The following is a 26,082-nucleotide window of genomic DNA, read 5'->3' on the forward strand; positions in this document are numbered from 1 at the left end:
GCTCCTCTCCCTGTTCGGGCGGTGCTCGGCGGTCGTCACCGGTCTACTAGCTGCCACAGAAGGTGGCTCCTCTCCCTGTTCGGGCGGTGCTCGGCGGTCGTCACCGGTCTACTAGCTGCCACAGAAGGTGGCTCCTCTCCCTGTTCGGGCGGTGCTCGGCGGTCGTCGTCACCGGTCTACTAGCTGCCACAGAAGGTGGCTCCTCTCCCTGTTCGGGCGGCGCTCGGCGGTCGTCGTCACCGGTCTACTAGCTGCCACAGAAGGTGGCTCCTCTCCCTGTTCGGGCGGCGCTCGGCGGTCGTCGTCACCGGTCTACTAGCTGCCACAGAAGGTGGCTCCTCTCCCTGTTCGGGCGGTGCTCGGCGGTCGTCGTCACCGGTCTACTAGCTGCCACAGAAGGTGGCTCCTCTCCCTGTTCGGGCGGTGCTCGGCGGTCGTCGTCACCGGTCTACTAGCTGCCACAGATACTTTTTCCTTTTCTTTTGGTTATGTCTGGTTTGTGTTTCACCTGGTTTCATTTTGGTTAATTAGGGGGGTGGTATTTAATCTCAACATTTCCTTTGGGTTTTTGTGCGGAATTGTTTTCGTTTGACTGTCAGTTAGTTTTGGGTTGCGTTTTCTTAAGTACATGTTTATTAACAGGTGGTTTTTCCCTGGACTGTATCTGAGTGGGGTTTTGTGGCTACTTTGTAGTCCGGTGTCTTGTTATTTTGAACTTGTTTAATAAAACGCCCTTTTCCTTCGGGACTTGTTTAATAAAACGCCCTTTTCCTTCGGAACTTGTTTCTCCTGCGCCTGACTCCACATCTCCTTGGGGAGATCTGACAGAAGCTTGATTCCCTACTATATCACACAGTTCGTGCTTGACCTAATTTATCTCTAGAGAAACTGCGCATTGTGTGCACACAGAAAAAAATCATTCAAATAATTGGTCGGTAAATTGGTTGTTTAAAAAAAACGGGGCAAAAATTAACATAATTGAAGGTTAAACTGCTCATGTCACTTTAACCACCATCCAAGTAAATCAAATCTGGGTTCAGTTAGTATTTGTTTTCTTTCAAACACTTTAGCGATTCTTGCTAGAGCAAGTGTGGCCCGGCGAAACAAAATAGTCCCCCAAAAAATGCCACCCCCACCCCCACCTATCTGACACCACAAACAGACTCAATAAAGTGCAGATCATTTTTTAAACTGAAAACAGATAGTATTTCAAACTGGATCTCTATAGAAGAGCTGTGGGTCATACTGAACCCATTGCATCACATATCAATCATCAGGGCCATGTTCTCATCTCAAATGTATTCTAGGCCTGACATGATATCTATTAGACCAATACACATTCACATACAATACATATAGATCAGCATCTAGAACAGAAAACTGAACTGACTTCTGGGATCAGTATAGAAGATGGTAGAGAGACAGTGGAGGAGAAGAGGTAGAGGAAGAGAGACAGTGGAGGAGAAGAGGAAGAGGAAGAGAGACAGTGGAGGAGGAGAGGTAGAGGAAGAGAGACAGTGGAGGAGGAGAGGAAGAGGTAGAGAGACAGTGGAGGAGAAGAGGTAGAGGAAGAGAGACAGTGGAGGAGAAGAGGAAGAGGAAGAGACAGTGGAAGAGGAGAAGAGGTAGAGAGACAGTGGAGGAAGAGAAGAAGAGGAAGAGAGACAGTGGAGGAGGAGAGGAAGAGGTAGAGAGACAATGGAGGAGAAGAGGAAGAGGAAGAGGAAGAGACAGTGGAAGAGGAGAAGAGGTAGACAGACAGTGGAGGAGGAGAGGAAGAGGAAGAGAGACAGTGGAGGAGGAGAGGAAGAGGTAGAGAGACAGTGGAGGAGGAGAGGAAGAGGTAGAGAGACAGTGGAGGAGAAGAGGAAGAGGAAGAGGAAGAGACAGTGGAGGAGAAGAGGAAGAGGAAGAGGAAGAGACAGTGGAAGAGGAGAAGTGGTAGAGAGACAGTGGAGGAGGAGAGGAAGAGGAAGAGACAGTGGAGGAGAAGAGGAAGAGGAAGAGACAGTGGAAGAGGAGAAGAGGTAGAGGTAGAGAGACAGTGGAGGAGAAGAGGAAGAGGAAGAGGAATAGAGACAGTGGAGGAGAAGAGGAAGAGGAAGAGAGACAGTGGAGGAGAAGAGGAAGAGGTAGAGAGACAGTGGAGGAGGAGAGGTAGAGACAGTGGAGGAGAAGAGGAAGAGGTAGAGAGACAGTGGAGGAGGAGAGGAAGAGGTAGAGAGACAGTGGAGGAGGAGAGGAGGAGAGGAAGAGGTAGAGAGACAGTGGAGGAGAAGAGGAAGAGGTAGAGAGACAGTGGAGGAGGAGAGGAAGAGGTAGAGACAGTGGAGGAGAAGAGGAAGAGGTAGAGACAGTGGAAGAGGAGAAGAGGTAGAGAGACAGTGGAGGAGGAGAGGAAGAGGAAGAGACAGTGGAAGAGGAGAAGAGGTAGAGAGACAGTGGAGGAGAAGAGGAAGAGGAAGAGACAGTGGAGGAGAAGAGGACGAGACAGTGGAGGAGAAGAGGAAGAGGAAGAGGAAGAGACAGTGGAGGAGAAGAGGAAGAGACAGTGGAGGAGAAGAGGAAGAGGAAGAGACAGTGGAGGAGAAGAGGAAGAGACAGTGGAGGAGAAGAGGAAGAGGAAGAGACAGTGGAGGAGAAGAGGAAGAGGAATAGACAGTGGAGGAGAGGAAGAGAGACAGTGGAGGAGGAGAGGAGAAGAGGTAGAGAGACAGTGGAGGAGGAGAAGAGGTAGAGAGACAGTGGAGGAGGAGAGGAAGAGGAAGAGACAGTGGAGGAGAAGAGGAAGAGGAAGAGACAGTGGAAGAGGAGAAGAGGTAGAGAGACAGTGGAGGAGGAGAGGAAGAGGAAGAGACAGTGGAGGAGAAGAGGAAGAGGAAGAGACAGTGGAAGAGGAGAAGAGGTAGAGAGACAGTGGAGGAGGAGAGGAAGAGGAAGAGACAGTGGAAGAGGAGAAGAGGTAGAGAGACAGTGGAGGAGAAGAGGAAGAGCAAGAGACAGTGGAGGAGAAGAGGACGAGACAGTGGAGGAGAAGAGGAAGAGGAAGAGACAGTGGAGGAGAAGAGGAAGAGACAGTGGAGGAGAAGAGGAAGAGGAAGAGACAGTGGAGGAGGAGAGGAAGAGAGACAGTGGAGGAGAAGAGGAGAAGAGGTAGAGAGACAGTGGAGGAGAAGAGGAAGAGGTGGAGACAGTGGAGGAGAAGAGGAAGAGGAAGAGACAGTGGAGGAGAAGAGGACGAGACAGTGGAGGAGAAGAGGAAGAGGTAGAGAGACAGTGGAGGAGAAGAGGTAGAGAGACAGTGGAGGAGGAGAGGAAGAGGAAGAGACAGTGGAGGAGAAGAGGACGAGACAGTGGAGGAGAAGAGGAAGAGGTAGAGAGACAGTGGAGGAGAAGAGGTAGAGGAAGAGGAAGAGACAGTGGAAGAGGAGAAGAGGTAGAGAGACAGTGGAGGAGGAGAGGAAGAGGAAGAGACAGTGGAAGAGGAGAAGAGGTAGAGAGACAGTGGAGGAGGAGAGGAAGAGGTAGAGACAGTGGAGGAGAAGAGGAAGAGGAAGAGACAGTGGAGGAGAAGAGGAAGAGGAAGAGACAGTGGAGGAGAAGAGGAAGAGGAAGAGACAGTGGAGGAGAAGAGGAAGAGGAAGAGACAGTGGAGGAGGAGAGGAAGAGGAAGAGGAAGAGACAGTGGAAGAGGAGAAGAGGTAGAGAGACAGTGGAGGAGAAGAGGAAGAGGAAGAGACAGTGGAGGAGAAGAGGAAGAGGTAGAGACAGTGGAGGAGAAGAGGAAGAGGTAGAGAGACAGTGGAGGAGAAGAGGAAGAGGAAGAGACAGTGGAAGAGGAGAAGAGGTAGAGAGACAGTGGAGGAGGAGAGGAAGAGGTAGAGACAGTGGAGGAGAAGAGGAAGAGGAAGAGACAGTGGAGGAGGAGAGGAAGAGGAAGAGGAAGAGACAGTGGAGGAGAAGAGGAAGAGGAAGAGACAGTGGAGGAGAAGAAGAAGAGGTAGAGAGACAGTGGAGGAGGAGAGGAAGAGGAAGAGGAAGAGACAGTGGAAGAGGAGAAGAGGTAGAGAGACAGTGGAGGAGAAGAGGAAGAGGAAGAGACAGTGGAGGAGAAGAGGAAGAGGTAGAGAGACAGTGGAGGAGGAGAGGAAGAGGAAGAGACAGTGGAGGAGAAGAGGAAGAGGAAGAGACAGTGGAAGAGGAGAAGAGGTAGAGAGACAGTGGAGGAGAAGAGGAAGAGGAAGAGACAGTGGAGGAGAAGAGGACGAGACAGTGGAGGAGAAGAGGAAGAGGAAGAGGAAGAGACAGTGGAGGAGAAGAGGAAGAGACAGTGGAGGAGAAGAGGAAGAGGAAGAGACAGTGGAGGAGGAGAGGAAGAGGAAGAGACAGTGGAGGAGGAGAAGAGGAAGAGACAGTGGAGGAGGAGAAGAGGAAGAGGAAGAGACAGTGGAGGAGGAGAGGAAGAGAGACAGTGGAGGAGGAGAGGAAGAGGTAGAGAGAGTGGAGGAGAAGAGGAAGAGGTAGAGAGAGTGGAGGAGAAGAGGAAGAGGTAGAGAGTGGAGGAGAAGAGGAAGAGGAGAGTGGAGGAGAAGAGGAAGAGTTAGAGAGAGTGGAGGAGAAGAGGAAGAGGAAGAGACAGTGGATGAGAAGAGGAAGAGGAAGAGACAGTGGAGGAGAAGAGGAAGAGGAAGAGACAGTGGAGGAGGAGAGGAAGAGGAAGAGGTAGAGAGACAGTGGAGGAGAAGAGGAAGAGGAAGAGACAGTGGAGGAGAAGAGGAAGAGACAGTGGAGAGGAAGAGGAAGAGGAAGAGGAAGAGACAGTGGAGGAGGAGAGGAAGAGGAAGAGACAGTGGAGGAGAAGAGGAAGAGGAAGAGACAGTGGAGGAGGAGAGGAAGAGGAAGAGGTAGAGAGACAGTGGAGGAGAAGAGGAAGAGGAAGAGACAGTGGAGGAGAAGAGGAAGAGACAGTGGAGGAGAAGAGGAAGAGACAGTGGAGGAGAGGAAGAGGAAGAGACAGTGGAGGAGAAGAGGAAGAGGAAGAGACAGTGGAGGAGAAGAGGAAGAGGAAGAGACAGTGGAGGAGAAGAGGAAGAGGAAGAGACAGTGGAGGAGAAGAGGAAGAGGAAGAGACAGTGGAGGAGAAGAGGAAGAGGAAGAGACAGTGGAGGAGAAGAGGAAGAGACAGTGGAGGAGAAGAGGAGAGAGAGTGGAGGAGGAGAGGAGAGAGTGGAGGAGAAGAGGAAGAGGTAGAGAGAGAGGAGAAGAGGAAGAGAGTGGAGGAGAAGAGGAAGAGGTAGAGAGTGGAGGAGAAGAGGAAGAGGTAGAGAGAGGAGAAGAGGAAGAGGTAGAAGAGAGAGTGGAGGAGAAGAGGAAGAGGTAGAGAGTGGAGGAGAAGAGGAAGAGGTAGAGAGAGTAGAGGAGAAGAGGAAGAGAGAGTGGAGGAGAAGAGGAAGAGACAGTGGAGGATAAGAGGAAGAGAGAGTGGAGGAGAAGAGGAAGAGGTAGAGAGTGGAGGAGAAGAGGAAGAGGTAGAGAGAGTAGAGGAGAAGAGGAAGAGAGAGTGGAGGAGAAGAGGAAGAGGTAGAGAGGAGAGGAGAAGAGGAAGAGGTAGAGAGTAGAGGAGAAGAGGAAGAGGTAGAGGAGAAGAGGAAGAGGTAGAGGGAGGAGAAGAGGAAGAGGTAGAGAGAGTGGAGGAGGAGAGGAGAGACAGTGGAGGAGAAGAGGAAGAGGTAGAGAGTGGAGGAGAAGAGGAAGAGGTAGAGAGAGTAGAGGAGAAGAGGAAGAGAGAGTGGAGGAGAAGAGGAAGAGGTAGAGAGTGGAGGAGAAGAGGAAGAGGTAGAGAGAGTAGAGGAGAAGAGGAAGAGAGAGTGGAGGAGAAGAGGAAGAGACAGTGGAGGAGGAGAGGAAGAGAGAGTGGAGGAGAAGAGGAAGAGGTAGAGAGAGTAGAGGAGAAGAGGAAGAGAGAGTGGAGGAGAAGAGGAAGAGGTAGAGAGTGGAGGAGAAGAGGAAGAGGTAGAGAGAGTAGAGGAGAAGAGGAAGAGAGAGTGGAGGAGAAGAGGAAGAGGAGAGTGGAGGAGAAGAGGAAGAGGTAGAGAGAGTGGAGGAGAAGAGGAAGAGAGAGTGGAGGAGAAGAGGAAGAGGTAGAGAGTGGAGGAGAAGAGGAAGAGGTAGAGAGAGTGGAGGAGGAGAGGAAGAGACAGTGGAGGAGAAGAGGAAGAGGAAGAGGTAGAGAGAGTGGAGGAGAAGAGGAAGAGGAAGAGACAGTGGAGGAGAAGAGGAAGAGACAGTGGAGGAGAAGAGGAAGAGACAGTGGAGGAGGAGGGGAAGAGGAAGAGACAGTGGAGGAGAAGAGGAAGAGGAAGAGACAGTGGAGGAGAAGAGGAAGAGGAAGAGACAGTGGAGGAGAAGAGGAAGAGACAGTGGAGGAGAAGAGGAAGAGGAAGAGACAGTGGAGGAGAAGAGGAAGAGGAAGAGACAGTGGAGGAGAAGAGGAAGAGGAAGAGACAGTGGAGGAGAAGAGGAAGAGACAGTGGAGGAGAAGGGGAAGAGGAAGAGACAGTGGAGGAGAAGAGGAAGAGGAAGAGACAGTGGAGGAGAAGAGGAAGAGGAAGAGACAGTGGAGGAGAAGAGGAAGAGGAAGAGACAGTGGAGGAGAAGAGGAAGAGACAGTGGAGGAGAAGAGGAAGAGACAGTGGAGGAGAAGAGGAAGAGGAAGAGACAGTGGAGGAGAAGAGGAAGAGGAAGAGACAGTGGAGGAGAAGAGGAAGAGGAAGAGACAGTGGAGGAGAAGAGGAAGAGGAAGAGACAGTGGAGGAGAAGAGGAAGAGGAAGAGACAGTGGAGGAGAAGAGGAAGAGGAAGAGACAGTGGAGGAGAAGAGGAAGAGGAAGAGACAGTGGATGAGAAGAGGAAGAGGAAGAGACAGTGGAGGAGAAGAGGAAGAGGAAGAGACAGTGGATGAGAAGAGGAAGAGACAGTGGATGAGAAGAGGAAGAGACAGTGGATGAGAAGAGGAAGAGACAGTGGAGGAGAAGAGGAAGAGGAAGAGACAGTGGAGGAGAAGAGGAAGAGGAAGAGACAGTGGAGGAGAAGAGGAAGAGGAAGAGACAGTGGAGGAGAAGAGGAAGAGGAAGAGACAGTGGAGGAGAAGAGGAAGAGGAAGAGACAGTGGAGGAGAAGAGGAAGAGGAAGAGACAGTGGAGGAGAAGAGGAAGAGGAAGAGACAGTGGAGGAGAAGAGGAAGAGGAAGAGACAGTGGAGGAGAAGAGGAAGAGGAAGAGACAGTGGAGGAGAAGAGGAAGAGGAAGAGACAGTGGATGAGAAGAGGAAGAGGAAGAGACAGTGGATGAGAAGAGGAAGAGGAAGAGACAGTGGAGGAGAAGAGGAAGAGACAGTGGAGGAGGAGCGGTAGAGACAGTGGAGGAGGAGCGGTAGAGAGACATTATTTATCTATATCTCCCTCTCTTTCCCTCCCTATCCTGCCCTGCCACGCTCTCCCTCCCTTTCCCTCTAGAAGATCTATCCCTGCCTTTCACCAAACTCAAATTCGTATAATGTATTAGTTACTTTACCCATAAAACAACACAGAATAGTGGAGGTTGAAGGGTCAACTGTAATCTTTTAGGATTACAGTTGACCCACAAATAAAATATGTAGCCCACATTATCTTCATTACAAATAGACGGCCAACAATTGGAAAAAATATCTATTAAAAGTTAATTTTGCATGATGTTTTGAAGGAAGAGACAGTGGAGGAGAAGAGGAAGAGGAAGAGACAGTGGATGAGAAGAGGAAGAGACAGTGGAGGAGAAGAGGAAGAGGAAGAGACAGTGGAGGAGAAGAGGAAGAGGAAGAGACAGTGGAGGAGAAGAGGAAGAGGAAGAGACAGTGGAGGAGAAGAGGAAGAGGAAGAGACAGTGGAGGAGAAGAGGAAGAGGAAGAGACAGTGGAGGAGAAGAGGAAGAGGAAGAGACAGTGGAGGAGAAGAGGAAGAGGAAGAGACAGTGGAGGAGAAGAGGAAGAGACAGTGGAGGAGGAGAGGAAGAGGAAGAGACAGTGGAGGAGAAGAGGAAGAGGAAGAGACAGTGGAGGAGAAGAGGAAGAGGAAGAGACAGTGGAGGAGAAGAGGAAGAGGAAGAGACAGTGGAGGAGAAGAGGAAGAGGAAGAGACAGTGGAGGAGAAGAGGAAGAGGAAGAGACAGTGGAGGAGAAGAGGAAGAGGAAGAGACAGTGGAGGAGAAGAGGAAGAGGAAGAGACAGTGGATGAGAAGAGGAAGAGACAGTGGAGGAGAAGAGGAAGAGACAGTGGAGGAGAAGAGGAAGAGACAGTGGAGGAGAAGAGGAAGAGGAAGAGACAGTGGATGAGAAGAGGAAGAGGAAGAGACAGTGGATGAGAAGAGGAAGAGGAAGAGACAGTGGAGGAGAAGAGGAAGAGACAGTGGAGGAGGAGCGGTAGAGACAGTGGAGGAGGAGCGGTAGAGAGACATTATTTATCTATATCTCCCTCTCTTTCCCTCCCTATCCTGCCCTGCCACGCTCTCCCTCCCTTTCCCTCTACCTCTACTCTCCCCCCTCCATCCCTGCCTCCTCTTCTCTCTCCCCTCCCTTCTCTTTATCTATCCCTGCCTTTCACCAAACTCAAATTCGTATAATGTATTAGTTACTTTACCCATAAAACAACACAGAATATTATGTTGTGGGTCAACTGTAAGGATTACAGTTGACCCAAGAAGAAAGATGTAGCCCACATTATCTTCATTACAAATAGACGGCCAACAATTGGAAAAATATCTATTAAAAGTTAATTTTGCATGATGTTTTGAAGGAAGAGACAGTGGAGGAGAAGAGGAAGAGGAAGAGACAGTGGATGAGAAGAGGAAGAGACAGTGGAGGAGAAGAGGAAGAGGAAGAGACAGTGGAGGAGAAGAGAAGAGGAAGAGACAGAGGAGGAGAAGAGGAAGAGGAAGAGACAGTGGAGGAGAAGAGGAAGAGGAAGAGACAGTGGAGGAGAAGAGGAAGAGGAAGAGACAGTGGAGGAGAAGAGGAAGAGGAAGAGACAGTGGAGGAGAAGAGGAAGAGGAAGAGACAGTGGAGGAGAAGAGGAAGAGACAGTGGAGGAGAAGAGGAAGAGACAGAGGAGGAGAAGAGGAAGAGGAAGAGACAGTGGAGGAGAAGAGGAAGAGGAAGAGACAGTGGAGGAGAAGAGGAAGAGGAAGAGACAGTGGAGGAGAAGAGGAAGAGGAAGAGACAGTGGAGGAGAAGAGGAAGAGGAAGAGACAGTGGAGGAGAAGAGGAAGAGGAAGAGACAGTGGAGGAGAAGAGGAAGAGGAAGAGACAGTGGAGGAGAAGAGGAAGAGACAGTGGAGGAGAAGAGGAAGAGACAGTGGAGGAGAAGAGGAAGAGACAGTGGAGGAGAAGAGGAAGAGGAAGAGACAGTGGAGGAGAAGAGGAAGAGGAAGAGACAGTGGAGGAGAAGAGGAAGAGGAAGAGACAGTGGAGGAGAAGAGGAAGAGGAAGAGACAGTGGAGGAGAAGAGGAAGAGACAGTGGAGGAGAAGAGGAAGAGACAGTGGAGGAGAAGAGGAAGAGACAGTGGAGGAGAAGAGGAAGAGAGAGTGGAGGAGGAGAGGAAGAGAGAGTGGAGGAGAAGAGGAAGAGGTAGAGAGAGTAGAGGAGAAGAGGAAGAGAGAGTGGAGGAGAAGAGGAAGAGGTAGAGAGTGGAGGAGAAGAGGAAGAGGTAGAGAGAGTAGAGGAGAAGAGGAAGAGAGAGTGGAGGAGAAGAGGAAGAGGTAGAGAGTGGAGGAGAAGAGGAAGAGGTAGAGAGAGTAGAGGAGAAGAGGAAGAGAGAGTGGAGGAGAAGAGGAAGAGACAGTGGAGGATAAGAGGAAGAGAGAGTGGAGGAGAAGAGGAAGAGGTAGAGAGTGGAGGAGAAGAGGAAGAGGTAGAGAGAGTAGAGGAGAAGAGGAAGAGAGAGTGGAGGAGAAGAGGAAGAGGTAGAGAGTGGAGGAGAAGAGGAAGAGGTAGAGAGAGTAGAGGAGAAGAGGAAGAGAGAGTGGAGGAGAAGAGGAAGAGGTAGAGAGTGGAGGAGAAGAGGAAGAGGTAGAGAGAGTGGAGGAGGAGAGGAAGAGACAGTGGAGGAGAAGAGGAAGAGGTAGAGAGTGGAGGAGAAGAGGAAGAGGTAGAGAGAGTAGAGGAGAAGAGGAAGAGAGAGTGGAGGAGAAGAGGAAGAGGTAGAGAGTGGAGGAGAAGAGGAAGAGGTAGAGAGAGTGGAGGAGGAGAGGAAGAGACAGTGGAGGAGAAGAGGAAGAGGAAGAGGTAGAGAGAGTGGAGGAGAAGAGGAAGAGGAAGAGACAGTGGAGGAGAAGAGGAAGAGGAAGAGACAGTGGAGGAGAAGAGGAAGAGACAGTGGAGGAGAAGAGGAAGAGACAGTGGAGGAGAAGGGGAAGAGGAAGAGACAGTGGAGGAGAAGAGGAAGAGGAAGAGACAGTGGAGGAGAAGAGGAAGAGGAAGAGACAGTGGAGGAGAAGAGGAAGAGACAGTGGAGGAGAAGAGGAAGAGGAAGAGACAGTGGAGGAGAAGAGGAAGAGGAAGAGACAGTGGAGGAGAAGAGGAAGAGGAAGAGACAGTGGAGGAGAAGAGGAAGAGACAGTGGAGGAGAAGGGGAAGAGGAAGAGACAGTGGAGGAGAAGAGGAAGAGACAGTGGAGGAGGAGCGGTAGAGACAGTGGAGGAGGAGCGGTAGAGAGACATTATTTATCTAGATCTCCCTCTCTTTCCCCCCCTAAGCCCTGGAAGAGACAGTGGAGGAGAAGAGGAAGAGGTCTAGACCAAACTCAAAGGAGAAGATAAGACAACACAGAATATTATTAGTTAGAGAAAGAGGGGTGTAATCTTTTAGGAGGAAAATATGTAACATTATCTTCATTACAAATAGACGACAACAATTGGAAAAAATATCTATTAAAAGTTAATTTTGCATGATGTTTTGAAGGAAGAGACAGTGGAGGAGAAGAGGAAGAGGAAGAGACAGTGGATGAGAAGAGGAAGAGACAGTGGAGGAGAAGAGGAAGAGGAAGAGACAGTGGAGGAGAAGAGGAAGAGGAAGAGACAGTGGAGGAGAAGAGGAAGAGGAAGAGACAGTGGAGAGAAGAGGAAGAGGAAGAGACAGTGGAGGAGAAGAGGAAGAGGAAGAGACAGTGGAGGAGAAGAGGAAGAGGAAGAGACAGTGGAGGAGAAGAGGAAGAGGAAGAGACAGTGGAGGAGAAGAGGAAGAGACAGTGGAGGAGGAGAGGAAGAGGAAGAGACAGTGGAGGAGAAGAGGAAGAGGAAGAGACAGTGGAGGAGAAGAGGAAGAGGAAGAGACAGTGGAGGAGAAGAGGAAGAGGAAGAGACAGTGGAGGAGAAGAGGAAGAGGAAGAGACAGTGGAGGAGAAGAGGAAGAGGAAGAGACAGTGGAGGAGAAGAGGAAGAGGAAGAGACAGTGGAGGAGAAGAGGAAGAGGAAGAGACAGTGGAGGAGAAGAGGAAGAGACAGTGGAGGAGAAGAGGAAGAGACAGTGGAGGAGAAGAGGAAGAGACAGTGGAGGAGAAGAGGAAGAGGAAGAGACAGTGGAGGAGAAGAGGAAGAGGAAGAGACAGTGGAGGAGAAGAGGAAGAGGAAGAGACAGTGGAGGAGAAGAGGAAGAGGAAGAGACAGTGGAGGAGAAGAGGAAGAGAAGAGACAGTGGAGGAGAAGAGGAAGAGGAAGAGACAGTGGAGGAGAAGAGGAAGAGACAGTGGAGGAGAAGAGGAAGAGAGAGTGGAGGAGGAGAGGAAGAGAGAGTGGAGGAGAAGAGGAAGAGGTAGAGAGAGTAGAGGAGAAGAGGAAGAGGAGAGAGTGGAGGAGAAGAGGAAGAGGAAGAGAGTGGAGGAGAAGAGGAAGAGGTAGAGACAGTGGAGGAGAAGAGGAAGAGGAGAGGAGGGAGAAGAGGAAGAGGTAGAGAGTGGAGGAGAAGAGGAAGAGGTAGAGAGAGTAGAGGAGAAGAGGAAGAGAGAGTGGAGGAGAAGAGGAAGAGACAGTGGAGGATAAGAGGAAGAGAGAGAAGTGGAGGAGAAGAGGAAGAGACAGTGGAGGAGAAGAGGAAGAGGAAGAGAGAGTGGAGGAGAAGAGGAAGAGAGAGACAGTGGAGGAGAAGAGGAAGAGGAAGAGAGTGGAGGAGAAGAGGAAGAGGTAGAGACAGTGGAGGAGAAGAGGAAGAGAGTGGAGGAGAAGAGGAAGAGGGAGAGAGTGGAGGAGAAGAGGAAGAGGAAGAGAGAGTGGAGGAGGAGAGGAAGAGACAGTGGAGGAGAAGAGGAAGAGGTAGAGAGTGGAGGAGAAGAGGAAGAGGTAGAGAGAGAGGAGAAGAGGAAGAGAGAGAGTGGAGGAGAAGAGGAAGAGGTAGAGAGTGGAGGAGAAGAGGAAGAGGAAGAGAGAGTGGAGGAGAAGAGGAAGAGACAGTGGAGGAGAAGAGGAAGAGGAAGAGGTAGAGAGTGGAGGAGAAGAGGAAGAGGAAGAGACAGTGGAGGAGAAGAGGAAGAGGAAGAGACAGTGGAGGAAGAAAGAGGAAGAGACAGTGGAGGAGAAGAGGAAGAGACAGTGGAGGAGAAGAGGAAGAGGAAGAGACAGTGGAGGAGAAGAGGAAGAGGAAGACAGTGGAGGAGAAGAGGAAGAGGAAGAGACAGTGGAGGAGAAGAGGAAGAGACAGTGGAGGAGAAGAGGAAGAGGAAGAGACAGTGGAGGAGAAGAGGAAGAGGAAGAGACAGTGGAGGAGAAGAGGAAGAGGAAGAGACAGTGGAGGAGAAGAGGAAGAGACAGTGGAGGAGAAGAGGGAAGAGGAAGAGACAGAGGAGGAGAAGAGGAAGAGGAAGAGACAGGGAAGGAGAAGAGGAAGAGGAAGAGACAGTGGAGGAGAAGAGGAAGAGGAAGAGACAGTGGAGGAGAAGAGGAAGAGAGACAGTGGAGGAGAAGAGGAAGAGACAGTGGAGGAGAAGAGGAAGAGGAAGAGACAGTGGAGGAGAAGAGGAAGAGGAAGAGACAGTGGAGGAGAAGAGGAAGAGGAAGAGACAGTGGAGGAGAAGAGGAAGAGGAAGAGACAGTGGAGGAGAAGAGGAAGAGGAAGAGACAGTGGAGGAGAAGAGGAAGAGGAAGAGACAGTGGATGAGAAGAGGAAGAGGAAGAGACAGTGGAGGAGAAGAGGAAGAGGAAGAGACAGTGGATGAGAAGAGGAAGAGACAGTGGATGAGAAGAGGAAGAGACAGTGGAGGAGAAGAGGAAGAGACAGTGGAGGAGAAGAGGAAGAGGAAGAGACAGTGGAGGAGAAGAGGAAGAGGAAGAGACAGTGGAGGAGAAGAGGAAGAAGAGGAAGAGAAGACAGTGGAGGAGAAGAGGAAGAGGAAGAGACAGTGGAGGAGAAGAGGAAGAGGAAGAGACAGTGGAGGAGAAGAGGAAGAGGAAGAGACAGTGGAGGAGAAGAGGAAGGAAGAGGAAGAGACAGTGGAGGAGAAGAGGAAGAGGAAGAGACAGTGGAGGAGAAGAGGAAGAGGAAGAGACAGTGGAGGAGAAGAGGAAGAGGAAGAGACAGTGGAGGAGAAGAGGAAGAGGAAGAGACAGTGGATGAGAAGAGGAAGAGGAAGAGACAGTGGAGGAGAAGAGGAAGAGGAAGAGACAGTGGAGGAGAAGAGGAAGAGACAGTGGAGGAGAAGAGGAAGAGACAGTGGAGGAGGAGCGGTAGAGAGACATTATTTATCTATATCTCCCTCTCTTTCCCTCCCTATCCTGCCCTGCCACGCTCTCCCTCCCTTTCCCTCTACCTCTACTCTCCCCCCTCCATCCCTGCCTCCTCTTCTCTCTCCCCTCCCTTCTCTTTATCTATCCCTGCCTTTCACCAAACTCAAATTCGTATAATGTATTAGTTACTTTACCCATAAAACAACACAGAATATTATGTTGTGGGTCAACTGTAATCTTTTAGGATTACAGTTGACCCACAAATAAAATATGTAGCCCACATTATCTTCATTACAAATAGACGGCCAACAATTGGAAAAAATATCTATTAAAAGTTAATTTTGCATGATGTTTTGAAGGAAGAGACAGTGGAGGAGAAGAGGAAGAGGAAGAGACAGTGGATGAGAAGAGGAAGAGACAGTGGAGGAGAAGAGGAAGAGGAAGAGACAGTGGAGGAGAAGAGGAAGAGGAAGAGACAGTGGAGGAGAAGAGGAAAAAGAGAAGTGGAGGAGAAGAGGAAGTTTTAAAGACAGTGGAGGAAAGAGGAAGAGGAAGAGACAGTGGAGGAGAAGAGGAAGAGGAAGAGACAGTGGAGGAGAAGAGGAAGAGGAAGAGACAGTGGAGGAGAAGAGGAAGAGGAATCCTGACAGTGGAGGAGAAGAGGAAGAGGAAGAGACAGTGGATGAGAAGAGGAAGAGACAGTGGAGGAGAAGAGGAAGAGACAGTGGAGGAGGAGCGGTAGAGACATTATTTATCTATATCTCCTCTCTTTCCCTCCCATCCTGATTGCCACGCTATATCCCTTTCCTCTCTAGCCTCCCCCTCCATCCCTAGTAAGATTCTCTCTCCCCTCCCTATCTCTTTATCTATCCCTGCCTTTCACCAAACTCAAAGAATAATGTATTAGTTACTTTACCCATAAAACAACACAGAATATTATGTTAGGGTCAACTGTAATCTTTTAGGATTACAGTTGACCCACAAATAAAATATGTAGCCCACATTATCTTCATTACAAATAGACGGCCAACAATTGGAAAAAATATCTATTAAAAGTTAATTTTGCATGATGTTTTGAAAGCCTTTATTTTAGGTCATATTAATCGAAGTAACAGATGTCTTAATTTTGCATAACGGTTTTAATTAAATGCACAAAGAGTCAAATTAATTGGATGTAAAATCCTTTACAATTTCCAAGTACCCCTCCTGAGGGGATATGAAAAAAGAAAATAAGCATTTTGAGTTTTAAAATCGTATTGAAAAAAAGGGCTGTATTTAAGAATTCAATTTACAAAACAGTCTTTTGCTGATATCAATAAGTAATCAGATTTTGATACAATACTTATATACTGTATCCTGTCTAGCCTGGCCATAGATTGAGTAAGAAAATATATTGTATCCTGTCTAGCCTGGCCATAGATTGAGTAAGAAAATATATTGTATCCTGTCTAGCCTGGCCATAGATTGAGTAAGAAAATATATTGTATCCTGTCTAGCCTGGCCATAGATTGAGTAAGAAAATATATTGTATCCTGTCTAGCCTGGCCATAGATTGAGTAAGAAAATATATTGTATCCTGTCTAGCCTGGCCATAGATTGAGTAAGAAAATATATTGTATCCTGTCTAGCCTGGCCATAAATATAGTAAGATAATATATTGTATCCTGTCTAGCCTGGCCATAGATATAGTAAGAAAATATACTGTATCCTGTCTAGCCTGGCCATAGATATAGTAAGAAAATATATTGAATCCTGTCTAGCCTGGCCATAGATTGAGTAAGAAAATATATTGAATCCTGTCTAGCCTGGCCATAGATATAGTAAGAAAATATATTGTATCCTGTCTCGCCTGGCTCTAGATATAGTAAGAAAATATATTGTATCCTGTCTAGCCTGACCATAGATATAGTAAGAAAATATATTGTATCCTGTCTAGCCTGGCTCTAGATTTATCTCCGATAACTCTTATGGTCAGGGTTACAGATGCACATCTTAATTTGACTCTGCTTCTCACAGCAGGAAAATAATCCTGCAGCAATAGCAAATGTGAATTACTATGTGGACAGCTGTAGATTCCCTGTATTCCCTGTACCACACTAGATAAATGTTAACTAGTCATGACTTTAGTTTCTCTGTACCACCATGCTAGATAACTCCATTCATCCCCTCTCCTCCTCCTCTCCTCTCCTCTCCTCTCCTCCTCCTCCTCCTCCTCCTCTCCCCTCCCTCCCCTCTCCTCCATTCCTCTCCTCCTCCCCTCCTCCCCTCCCTCTCCCCTTCCTCTCCTCCACCCTCTCCTCCATCCTCTCCTTCATCCCTCCATCTCCCCTCTCCTCTCCCCTCCACTCCCACCCCTCTCCTCCCTCTCCTTCATCCCTTTCTCCTCTCCTCTCCTCTCCACTCCACTCCTCTCTCCTTAATCCCTCTCTCCTCTCCCCTCCACTCCTCTCTGCTCCATCCCTTTCTATTCTCCTCTCCTCCATCCCTCTCTCCTCTCCTCTGTCTCTTCAGAGAAAACAGTTTGTTATAATTGATGTAGTGGTTCTTACCCTCTGTTGGTTACAATGGCCTTCTTCAAGTGAACATAGCTGGTTGGGAAGATCCCCTGGGAAAAGAAAGGAGAAAACCACACCTATTAACTAACACTCAACACTACTGCTGTGAGAGAGAGAGACAGACAGAGAGAGAGACAGAGAGAGAGACAGAGAGAGAGAGGGAGACAGAGAGAGGGAGACAGAGAGAGGGAGAGAGAGAGGGGGAGAGAGACAGAGAGAGAGAGAGAGACAGATAGAGATAGAGAGAGAGAGAGAGACAGAGAGAGATAGAGAGAGACAGAGAGAGAGGGGAGAGAGAGAGAGAGAGAGAGACAGATAGAGAGAGACAGAGAGAGAGAGAGAGGGAGAGAGACAGAGAGACAGAGAGAGAGAGAGACACAGAGACAGAGAGAGACAGATAGAGACAGAGACAGAGACAGAGACAGAGACAGAGACAGAGACAGAGAGAGAGAGAGAGAGAGAGAGAGACAGAGAGAGAGAGGGAGAGACAGAGAGAGAGAGACAGAGAGACAGAGAGACAGATAGAGACAGAGAGAGACAGAGAGAGAGAGAGAGAGAGAGAGAGACAGATAGAGATAGAGAGAGAGAGAGAGACAGAGAGAGAGAGGGAGAGAGAGAGAGAGAGAGAGACAGATAGAGAGAGACAGAGAGAGAGAGAGGAGAGGACAGAGAGAGACAGAGAGAGAGAGAGAGGAGAGAGACAGATAGAGAGAGACAGAGAGAGACAGGGAGAGAGACAGATAGAGAGAGACAGAGAGAGAGAGACAGAGAGACAGATAGAGAGAGACAGAGAGACAGATAGAGAGAGACAGAGAGAGAGAGAGACAGATAGAGAGAGACAGAGAGACAGAGAGAGAGAGACAGAGAGACAGACAGAGAGAGACAGAGAGACAGATAGAGACAGACAGAGAGACAGACAGAGACAGAGACAGATAGAGACAGAGAGAGAGAGAGAGAGAGAGAGAGAGAGAGAGAGAGAGAGAGGAGAGAGAGAGAGAGACAGATAGAGACAGATAGAGAGAGACAGATAGAGACAGAGAGACAGATAGAGACAGAGAGAGAGAGAGAGAGAGAGAGAGAGAGAGAGAGAGAGACAGAGAGAGAGAGAGAGAGAGAGAGGGAGAGAGACAGAGAGAGAGAGAGAGAGAGAGAGAGAGAGAGGGAGAGGGAGAGAGAGAGAGAGAGACAGATAGAGAGAGACAGAGAGAGAGAGGGAGAGAGACAGAGAGAGAGAGAGGGAGAGAGACAGAGAGAGAGAGACAGATAGAGACAGACAGAGACAGAGACAGAGACAGAGAGAGAGAGGACACATTCTCCTATCATTTCATGTAACCATATTTACTGTGTTTGTTTATGCATTACTGTGAATTACTTAGTTAGTAATAAATAAACGATTTAAGACAATTGGTGTATGGATGACTCATAGTGAAGACTGGGTTCGTGCAGATAACCAACAATTTACGACGTTTGGAATGAGACTAACGTGAGGTAAAATAAATTATTCATTAATCAGAAGACTATTGATCAGATATGAAAATATCTGAAAGGTTATATTGGGAAATTATAACTTTGTAATGTGAATATTTTCCTTGGTGCCCCGACTTCCTAGTTAATTACAGTTACATGATTAATCAGTTTGATCGCGTAATAATACTAATTACAGAGAATCTTTGATAAAAACAAAGTCTTCAATTTAATGAGAGTAAAGACATGACATTGATAGATATTAGATGTAGATATAAGATAGAATTTGACTTTGCTGTGGAATTTTATATATATCAATTGTGCAAACAGAATTGTAACTGACCAGAATTGTACAAACAGAATTGTAACTGACCAGAATTGTACAAACAGAATTGTACAAACAGACTGCATTGTATACAAACAGATTGGCTGTATATGTGTTCCCATTTGAAGAGGCTACAGAGCACCTCCGCTAGTAGTCGTTAGCGTCAGATTTAGTCCGTGAGGCCAAACGGTACTATTTCTGTCGGTCAATAAAAACTTCTACAGCCAGAAAGGTTAGAAATTAGAAGATATTCGTTCGGTGACCGAGCCGCAGTATTTTGCTGCCTACCGCACTAAACCAGGACTACAGGCGTATCCTTATCATGTACCGTGTCGCACCGTAACGCAAAGTTGGTTTAATGGCCGAAAGGTTTAACGTGAGACGTCACCAGTAAACCCACCCTTCCAGGGTAAAAGGGACCCTATTTTGTGCATTTTGTGAAGTGGATCTTCATTTGAGCCAGTTTGCTACAGCAGGAAAATCATCCTGCAGCAACAGAAAATGTGAATCATTACGTGGGATTATAATTAATGGATATTTGTTTGGGGGTTGATGGATTTTTTTTTTTGTTTTTTTTTTGTAAAGGAAAATCAAGTAAAGACATTTCATAAAAGGAAATGACAAAACTTCAGAAGTCTTTTTAAAACCTCACAGATTTTAATGTGGAGGATTTTAATGTGAGCAACCATGTCTCTATGCAGTGTGTCTGCCAGCCGGTCTGGTATTCATCTCTCTGAGCAGCTCTGCCTGCCCGTCCTCACGCCACAGCACCCCAGACAGGGTGAGCCACCATGGAGAATCTCTGAAACAGTCCTCATAGTCACGCTCTCAGTAGAGACACACACACACACACGCACGCGCACATACACACACACACACGCACGCACACACAGAACATAAATAATGCTGCTTGTTTCTTTGGTACATAATGAGGGAGGAAGCTTTATTATCTAGGTATGTAGCCAGAGGGATGGAGGAGCACTGACCTGTGACAAACTGCCTTAATAAAAGATGCTCTCCCTAGATACACACACACACACCCTAGGTACACACACACAAACACACACAAACACACACACACACGCACACACACCCTAGATACACACACAAGCCTTCTGCTCAACCACTCGTCCAGAAGAAAAGCTGATTTGACGTGTACAAGTGAGGATGGAGATTAGTGATGAGGAGAGGAGAATCGAGGATGTGAGAGGAGAGGAGAGGAGAGGAGAGGAGAGGAGAATCGAGGAGGCGAGAGGAGAGGAGAGGAGAGGCGAAGAGAGGAGAGGAGAGGAGAGGAGGCGAAGAGAGAGGGAGAGGAGAAGAGAATCGAGAGGAGAGGAGAGGAGAGGAGGGAGAGGAGAGAGAGAGGAGAGGAGAGGTGAGAGGATGACCACTAGTCTAACAGAGGAGAGGAGAGGAGAGGAGGAGGTCTAGGCACCCTTTCCCCTCGAAATCGGAGGAGAGAGGATGTAGTACACCATATAGGGAATAGGGTGCTATTTGAGACACATTCACAGAGGTGAAACAGGACCCTTTCCCCTTCACACACGGATGACCACTAGTCTAACAGAAACAGCACCCTTTCCTCTCTACACACGGGTGACCACTAGTCTAACAGAAACATGACCCTTTCCCCTCTACACATGGATGACCACTAGTCTAACAGAAACAGCACCCTTTCCCCTCGACACACGGATGACCACTAGTCTAACAGAAACAGCACCCTTTCCTCTCTACACACGGATGACCACTAGTCTAACAGAAACATGACCCTTTCCCCTCTACACACGGATGACCACTAGTCTAACAGAAACAGCACCCTTTCCCCTCTACACACGGATGATCACTAGTCTAACAGAAACATGACCCTTTCCCCTCTACACACGGATGACCACTAGTCTAACAGAAACAGGACCCTTTCCCCTCTACACACGGATGACCACTAGTCTAACAGAAACAGCACCCTTTCCTCTCTACACACGGATGACCACTAGTCTAACAGAAACAGCACCCTTTCCTCTCTACACACGGATGACCACTAGTCTAACAGAAACATGACCCTTTCCTCTCTACACACGGATGACCACTAGTCTAACAGAAACATGACCCTTTCCCCTCTACACACGGATGACCACTAGTCTAACAGAAACAGCACCCTTTCCTCTCTACACACGGATGACCACTAGTCTAACAGAAACATGACCCTTTCCTCTCTACACACGGATGACCACTAGTCTAACAGAAACAGCACCCTTTCCCCTCTACACACGGATGACCACTAGTCTAACAGAAACATGACCCTTTCCCCTCTACACACGGATGACCACTAGTCTAACAGAAACAGCACAATTCAGCTCTTTTCCATTTCAGAAGACGAACCAAATCATTCTGAAGCACTGAAACAGATAATTGTGCATCTGTCTGACAACAGCCTTTATATATCCTTCATGATGGTATTTTATATGAAAAAATGTTTTAAAAACCTGGAGAATATGAATTTGTCCTAAATTAAAGTCAAGTGGAATCAAAGACGTCATCTATTAATATGATGTTGTAGATATTAATGGCAGAAGTCTCCTAAAATAGAGCTGGTACATTATGAGTCACCAGCTCAAAAGGTAAAGCCAGCAAATTGTTTTCTTTTTTTATTTATTTAACCTTTATTTAACTTGGCAAGTCAATTAATAACAAATTGTTAGGTACAATGACGGACTTCCCCGGCCAAACACAGACGACGCTGTGCGCAGCCCCATGGGACTCCCAATCAAGGGCCGGGTTGTGATACAGCCTGGAATCAAACCAGAGTCTGTAGTGATACAGTGCCTTAGCCCACTGCACCACTCCCCCCCCCCCTGCTTACAGAGATAAACAACAACAACAACAACAACAACAACAAATAAACAACCGTTTCTCCCAACGCTGACCGCTATGTGATCGCCGACGCCGTTGCTATGGATATCTGTCAGCGCGAGGTCATCCGACTGTGTACGGCGACGACCCCGCACCGCTGAGTCTACTACGTCTGTAGCGTGAGGTAAACACTCAGCACAGGCAGATAGGAACTCTTAACAACGACGTAGGTTAGCTCGGGAAGCTAATTAGCTCAATAGAATATAAAGTGACTCTGACGGTGAATGAGTGGGCATGGGAGACAAAACAATATACATGTGTAGCTGGATAGACAGTCAGTAGAAGAGAGGTTCAGATGAAGAGCACAAGGACTTTAATTAGGGGTTAGATCAGCTAGGTTAAGGAGCCTGTCGTTTTAGAATGGATTAGAGTGGGTGAGGAGGCTGGGTAGAATCACAATGGAAATCACCTCGAGCTGTAATACAGAAGGAAGCTGAGGAATAGTAGATACTGACCTGGCCTGTAGATACTGACCTGGCCTGTAGATACTGACGTGGCCTGTAGGTAACTGACCTGGCCTGTAGATACTGACCTGGCCTGTAGATACTGACCTGGCCTGTAGGTACTGACCTGGCCTGGAGATACTGACCTGGCCTGGAGATACTGACCTGGCCTGTAGGTAACTGACCTGGCCTGTAGATACTGACCTGGCCTGTAGGTACTGACCTGGCCTGTAGGTAACTGACCTGGCCTGTAGGTACTGACCTGGCCTGTAGATACTGACCTGGCCTGTAGATACTGACCTGGCCTGTAGATACTGACCTGGCCTGTAGATACTGACCTGGCCTGTAGGTAACTGACCTGGCCTGTAGATACTGACCTGGCCTGTAGGTACTGACCTGGCCTGTAGATACTGACCTGGCCTGTAGGTAACTGACCTGGCCTGTAGGTACTGACCTGGCCTGTAGGTAACTGACCTGGCCTGTAGGTACTGACCTGGCCTGTAGATACTGACCTGGCCTGTAGATACTGACCTGGCCTGTAGATACTGACCTGGCCTGTAGGTACTGACCTGGCCTGTAGATACTGACCTGGCCTGTAGGTACTGACCTGGCCTGTAGATACTGACCTGGCCTGTAGGTACTGACCTGGCCTGTAGGTACTGACCTGGCCTGTAGATACTGACCTGGCCTGTAGGTAACTGACCTGGCCTGTAGGTAACTGACCTGGCCTGTAGGTAACTGACCTGGCCTGTAGATACTGACCTGGCCTGTAGATACTGACCTGGCCTGTAGATACTGACCTGGCCTGTAGGTAACTGACCTGGCCTGTAGGTAACTGACCTGGCCTGTAGATACTGACCTGGCCTGTAGGTACTGACCTGGCCTGTAGATACTGACCTGGCCTGTAGATACTGACCTGGCCTGTAGATACTGACCTGGCCTGTAGGTACTGACCTGGCCTGTAGGTACTGACCTGGCCTGTAGATACTGACCTGGCCTGTAGATACTGACCTGGCCTGTAGATACTGACCTGGCCTGTAGGTAACTGACCTGGCCTGTAGGTAACTGACCTGGCCTGTAGATACTGACCTGGCCTGTAGATACTGACCTGGCCTGTAGGTACTGACCTGGCCTGTAGGTAACTGACCTGGCCTGTAGGTAACTGACCTGGCCTGTAGGTACTGACCTGGCCTGTAGATACTGACCTGGCCTGTAGATACTGACCTGGCCTGTAGGTACTGACCTGGCCTGTAGATACTGACCTGGCCTGTAGATACTGACCTGGCCTGTAGGTACTGACCTGGCCTGTAGGTACTGACCTGGCCTGTAGGTAACTGACCTGGCCTGTAGGTAACTGACCTGGCCTGTAGGTACTGACCTGGCCTGTAGGTGCTGACCTGGCCTGTAGGTGCTGACCTGGCCTGTAGATACTGACCTGGCCTGTAGATACTGACCTGGCCTGGAGATACTGACCTGGCCTGTAGCTACTGACCTGGCCTGTAGGTACTGACCTGGCCTGTAGATACTGACCTGGCCTGTAGGTAACTGACCTGGCCTGTAGGTAACTGACCTGGCCTGTAGATACTGACCTGGCCTGTAGATACTGACCTGGCCTGTAGGTACTGACCTGGCCTGTAGGTACTGACCTGGCCTGTAGGTACTGACCTGGCCTGTAGGTACTGACCTGGCCTGTAGATACTGACCTGGCCTGTAGGTAACTGACCTGGCCTGTAGATACTGACCTGGCCTGTAGGTACTGACCTGGCCTGTTGGTAACTGACCTGGCCTGTAGATACTGACCTGTCCTGTAGGTACTGACCTGGCCTGTAGATACTGACCTGGCCTGTAGGTAACTGACCTGGCCTGTAGATACTGACCTGGCCTGTAGGTAACTGACCTGGCCTGAAGATACTGACCTGGCCTGTAGATACTGACCTGGCCTGTAGGTAACTGACCTGGCCTGTAGGTAACTGACCTGGCCTGTAGATACCAACCTGGCCTGTAGATACTGACCTGGCCTGAAGGTAACTGACCTGGCCTGTAGGTAACTGACCTGGCCTGTAGATACTGACCTGGCCTGTAGGTACTGACCTGGCCTGTAGATACTGACCTGGCCTGTAGATACTGACATGGCCTGTAGATACTGACCTGGCCTGTAAGTACTGACCTGGCCTGTAGATACTGACCTGGCCTGTAGATACTGACCTGGCCTGTAGGTAACTGACCTGGCCTGTAGGTAACTGACCTGGCCTGTAGATACTGACCTGGCCTGTAGGTACTGACCTGGCCTGTAGATACTGACCTGGCCTGTAGATACTGACCTGGCCTGTAGGTAACTGACCTGGCCTGTAGGTACTGACCTGGCCTGTAGGTACTGACCTGGCCTGTAGATACTGACCTGGCCTGTAGGTAACTGACCTGGCCTGTAGATACTGACCTGGCCTGTAGATACTGACCTGGCCTGTAGGTACTGACCTGGCCTGTAGGTAACTGACCTGGCCTGTAGGTAACTGACCTGGCCTGTAGATACTGACCTGGCCTGTAGATACTGACCTGGCCTGTAGGTACTGACCTGGCCTGTAGGTAACTGACCTGGCCTGTAGGTAACTGACCTGGCCTGTAGGTACTGACCTGGCCTGTAGATACTGACCTGGCCTGTAGATACTGACCTGGCCTGTAGATACTGACCTGGCCTGTAGGTACTGACCTGGCCTGTAGGTACTGACCTGGCCTGTAGGTAACTGACCTGGCCTGTAGGTAACTGACCTGGCCTGTAGGTAACTGACCTGGCCTGTAGGTGCTGACCTGGCCTGTAGGTGCTGACCTGGCCTGTAGATACTGACCTGGCCTGTAGATACTGACCTGGCCTGGAGATACTGACCTGGCCTGTAGCTACTGACCTGGCCTGTAGGTACTGACCTGGCCTGTAGGTACTGACCTGGCCTGTAGGTAACTGACCTGGCCTGTAGGTAACTGACCTGGCCTGTAGATACTGACCTGGCCTGTAGATACTGACCTGGCCTGTAGGTAACTGACCTGGCCTGTAGGTACTGACCTGGCCTGTAGGTAACTGACCTGGCCTGTAGGTACTGACCTGGCCTGTAGGTACTGACCTGGCCTGTAGGTAACTGACCTGGCCTGTAGATACTGACCTGGCCTGTAGGTAACTGACCTGGCCTGTAGGGAACTGACCTGGCCTGTAGATACTGACCTGGCCTGTAGGTAACTGACCTGGCCTGTAGGTAACTGACCTGGCCTGTAGGTAACTAACCTGGCCTGTAGATACTGACCTGGCCTGTAGGTAACTGACCTGGCCTGTAGATACTGACCTGGCCTGTAGATACTGACCTGGCCTGTAGGTAACTGACCTGGCCTGTAGGTAACTGACCTGGCCTGTAGATACTGACCTGGCCTGTAGATACTGACCTGGCCTGTAGGTAACTGACCTGGCCTGTAGGTAACTGACCTGGCCTGTAGGTACTGACCTGGCCTGTAGATACTGACCTGGCCTGTAGATACTGACCTGGCCTGTAGATACTGACCTGGCCTGTAGGTAACTGACCTGGCCTGTAGATACTGACCTGGCCTGTAGATACTGACCTGGCCTGTAGGTAACTGACCTGGCCTGTAGGTAACTGACCTGGCCTGTAGATACTGACCTGGCCTGTAGATACTGACCTGGCCTGTAGGTAACTGACCTGGCCTGTAGGTAACTGACCTGGCCTGTAGATACTGACCTGGCCTGTAGGTACTGACCTGGCCTGTAGATACTGACCTGGCCTGTAGATACTGACCTGGCCTGTAGATACTGACCTGGCCTGTAGGTACTGACCTGGCCTGTAGATACTGACCTGGCCTGTAGATACTGACCTGGCCTGTAGGTACTGACCTGGCCTGTAGATACTGACCTGGCCTGTAGATACTGACCTGGCCTGTAGGTACTGACCTGGCCTGTAGATACTGACCTGGCCTGTAGGTAACTGACTTGGCCTGTAGGTAACTGACCTGGCCTGTAGATACTGACCTGGCCTGTAGATACTGACCTGGCCTGTAGATACTGACCTGGCCTATAGGTACTGACCTGGCCGGTAGGTAACTGACCTGGCCTGTAGATACTGACCTGGCCTGTAGATACTGACCTGGCCTGTAGGTACTGACCTGGCCTGTAGATACTGACCTGGCCGGTAGATACTGACCTGGCCTGTAGATACTGACCTGGCCTGTAGATACTGACCTGGCCTGTAGGTAACTGACCTGGCCTGTAGATACTGACCTGGCCTGTAGATACTGACCTGGCCTGTAGATACTGTATCTCTAATTCAATGCGTTTGTATGACTAATAGCCAGGCCCAAAATAATTTTCATCAAATAATTGTTGTATTGGCCTCTCGGGTTAAGGGCGCTGCACTGCAGCGCCAGCTGTGCCACCAGAGACTCTGGGCTTGTGCCCAGGCTCTGTCGTAACCGGCCGCGACCGGGCCTCGCGTCGTCCGGGTTAGGGAGGGTTTGGCCGGTAGGGATATCCTTGTCTCATCGCGCACCAGCGACTCCTGTGGCGGGCCGGGCGCAGTGCGCCCTAACCAAGGTGACCAGGTGCACGGTGTTTCCTCCGACACATTGGTGCGGCTGGCTTCCGGGTTGGATG

The 26,082-nt window shown here is 49.4% G+C and overlaps 1 protein-coding gene across 7 annotated transcripts in view; it reads right to left on the reverse strand.

Annotated features, from left to right (window-relative positions):
- LOC118389600 (dedicator of cytokinesis protein 3-like) overlaps nt 1-26,082 on the reverse strand; it is a 454,681-nt gene that overhangs the window by 245,170 nt on the left and 183,429 nt on the right. For all 7 annotated transcript variants that reach the window (XM_052526213.1, XM_052526214.1, XM_052526211.1 and 4 more), the window contains exon 4: nt 16,290-16,345. In XM_052526213.1, the coding sequence (XP_052382173.1) occupies nt 16,290-16,345 (56 nt within the window). The remainder of the gene's footprint in view (nt 1-16,289; nt 16,346-26,082) is intronic.

This window comes from Oncorhynchus keta, chromosome 10 (assembly GCF_023373465.1).
Source record: "Oncorhynchus keta strain PuntledgeMale-10-30-2019 chromosome 10, Oket_V2, whole genome shotgun sequence".
NCBI classification, from domain to species: domain Eukaryota; kingdom Metazoa; phylum Chordata; class Actinopteri; order Salmoniformes; family Salmonidae; genus Oncorhynchus; species Oncorhynchus keta.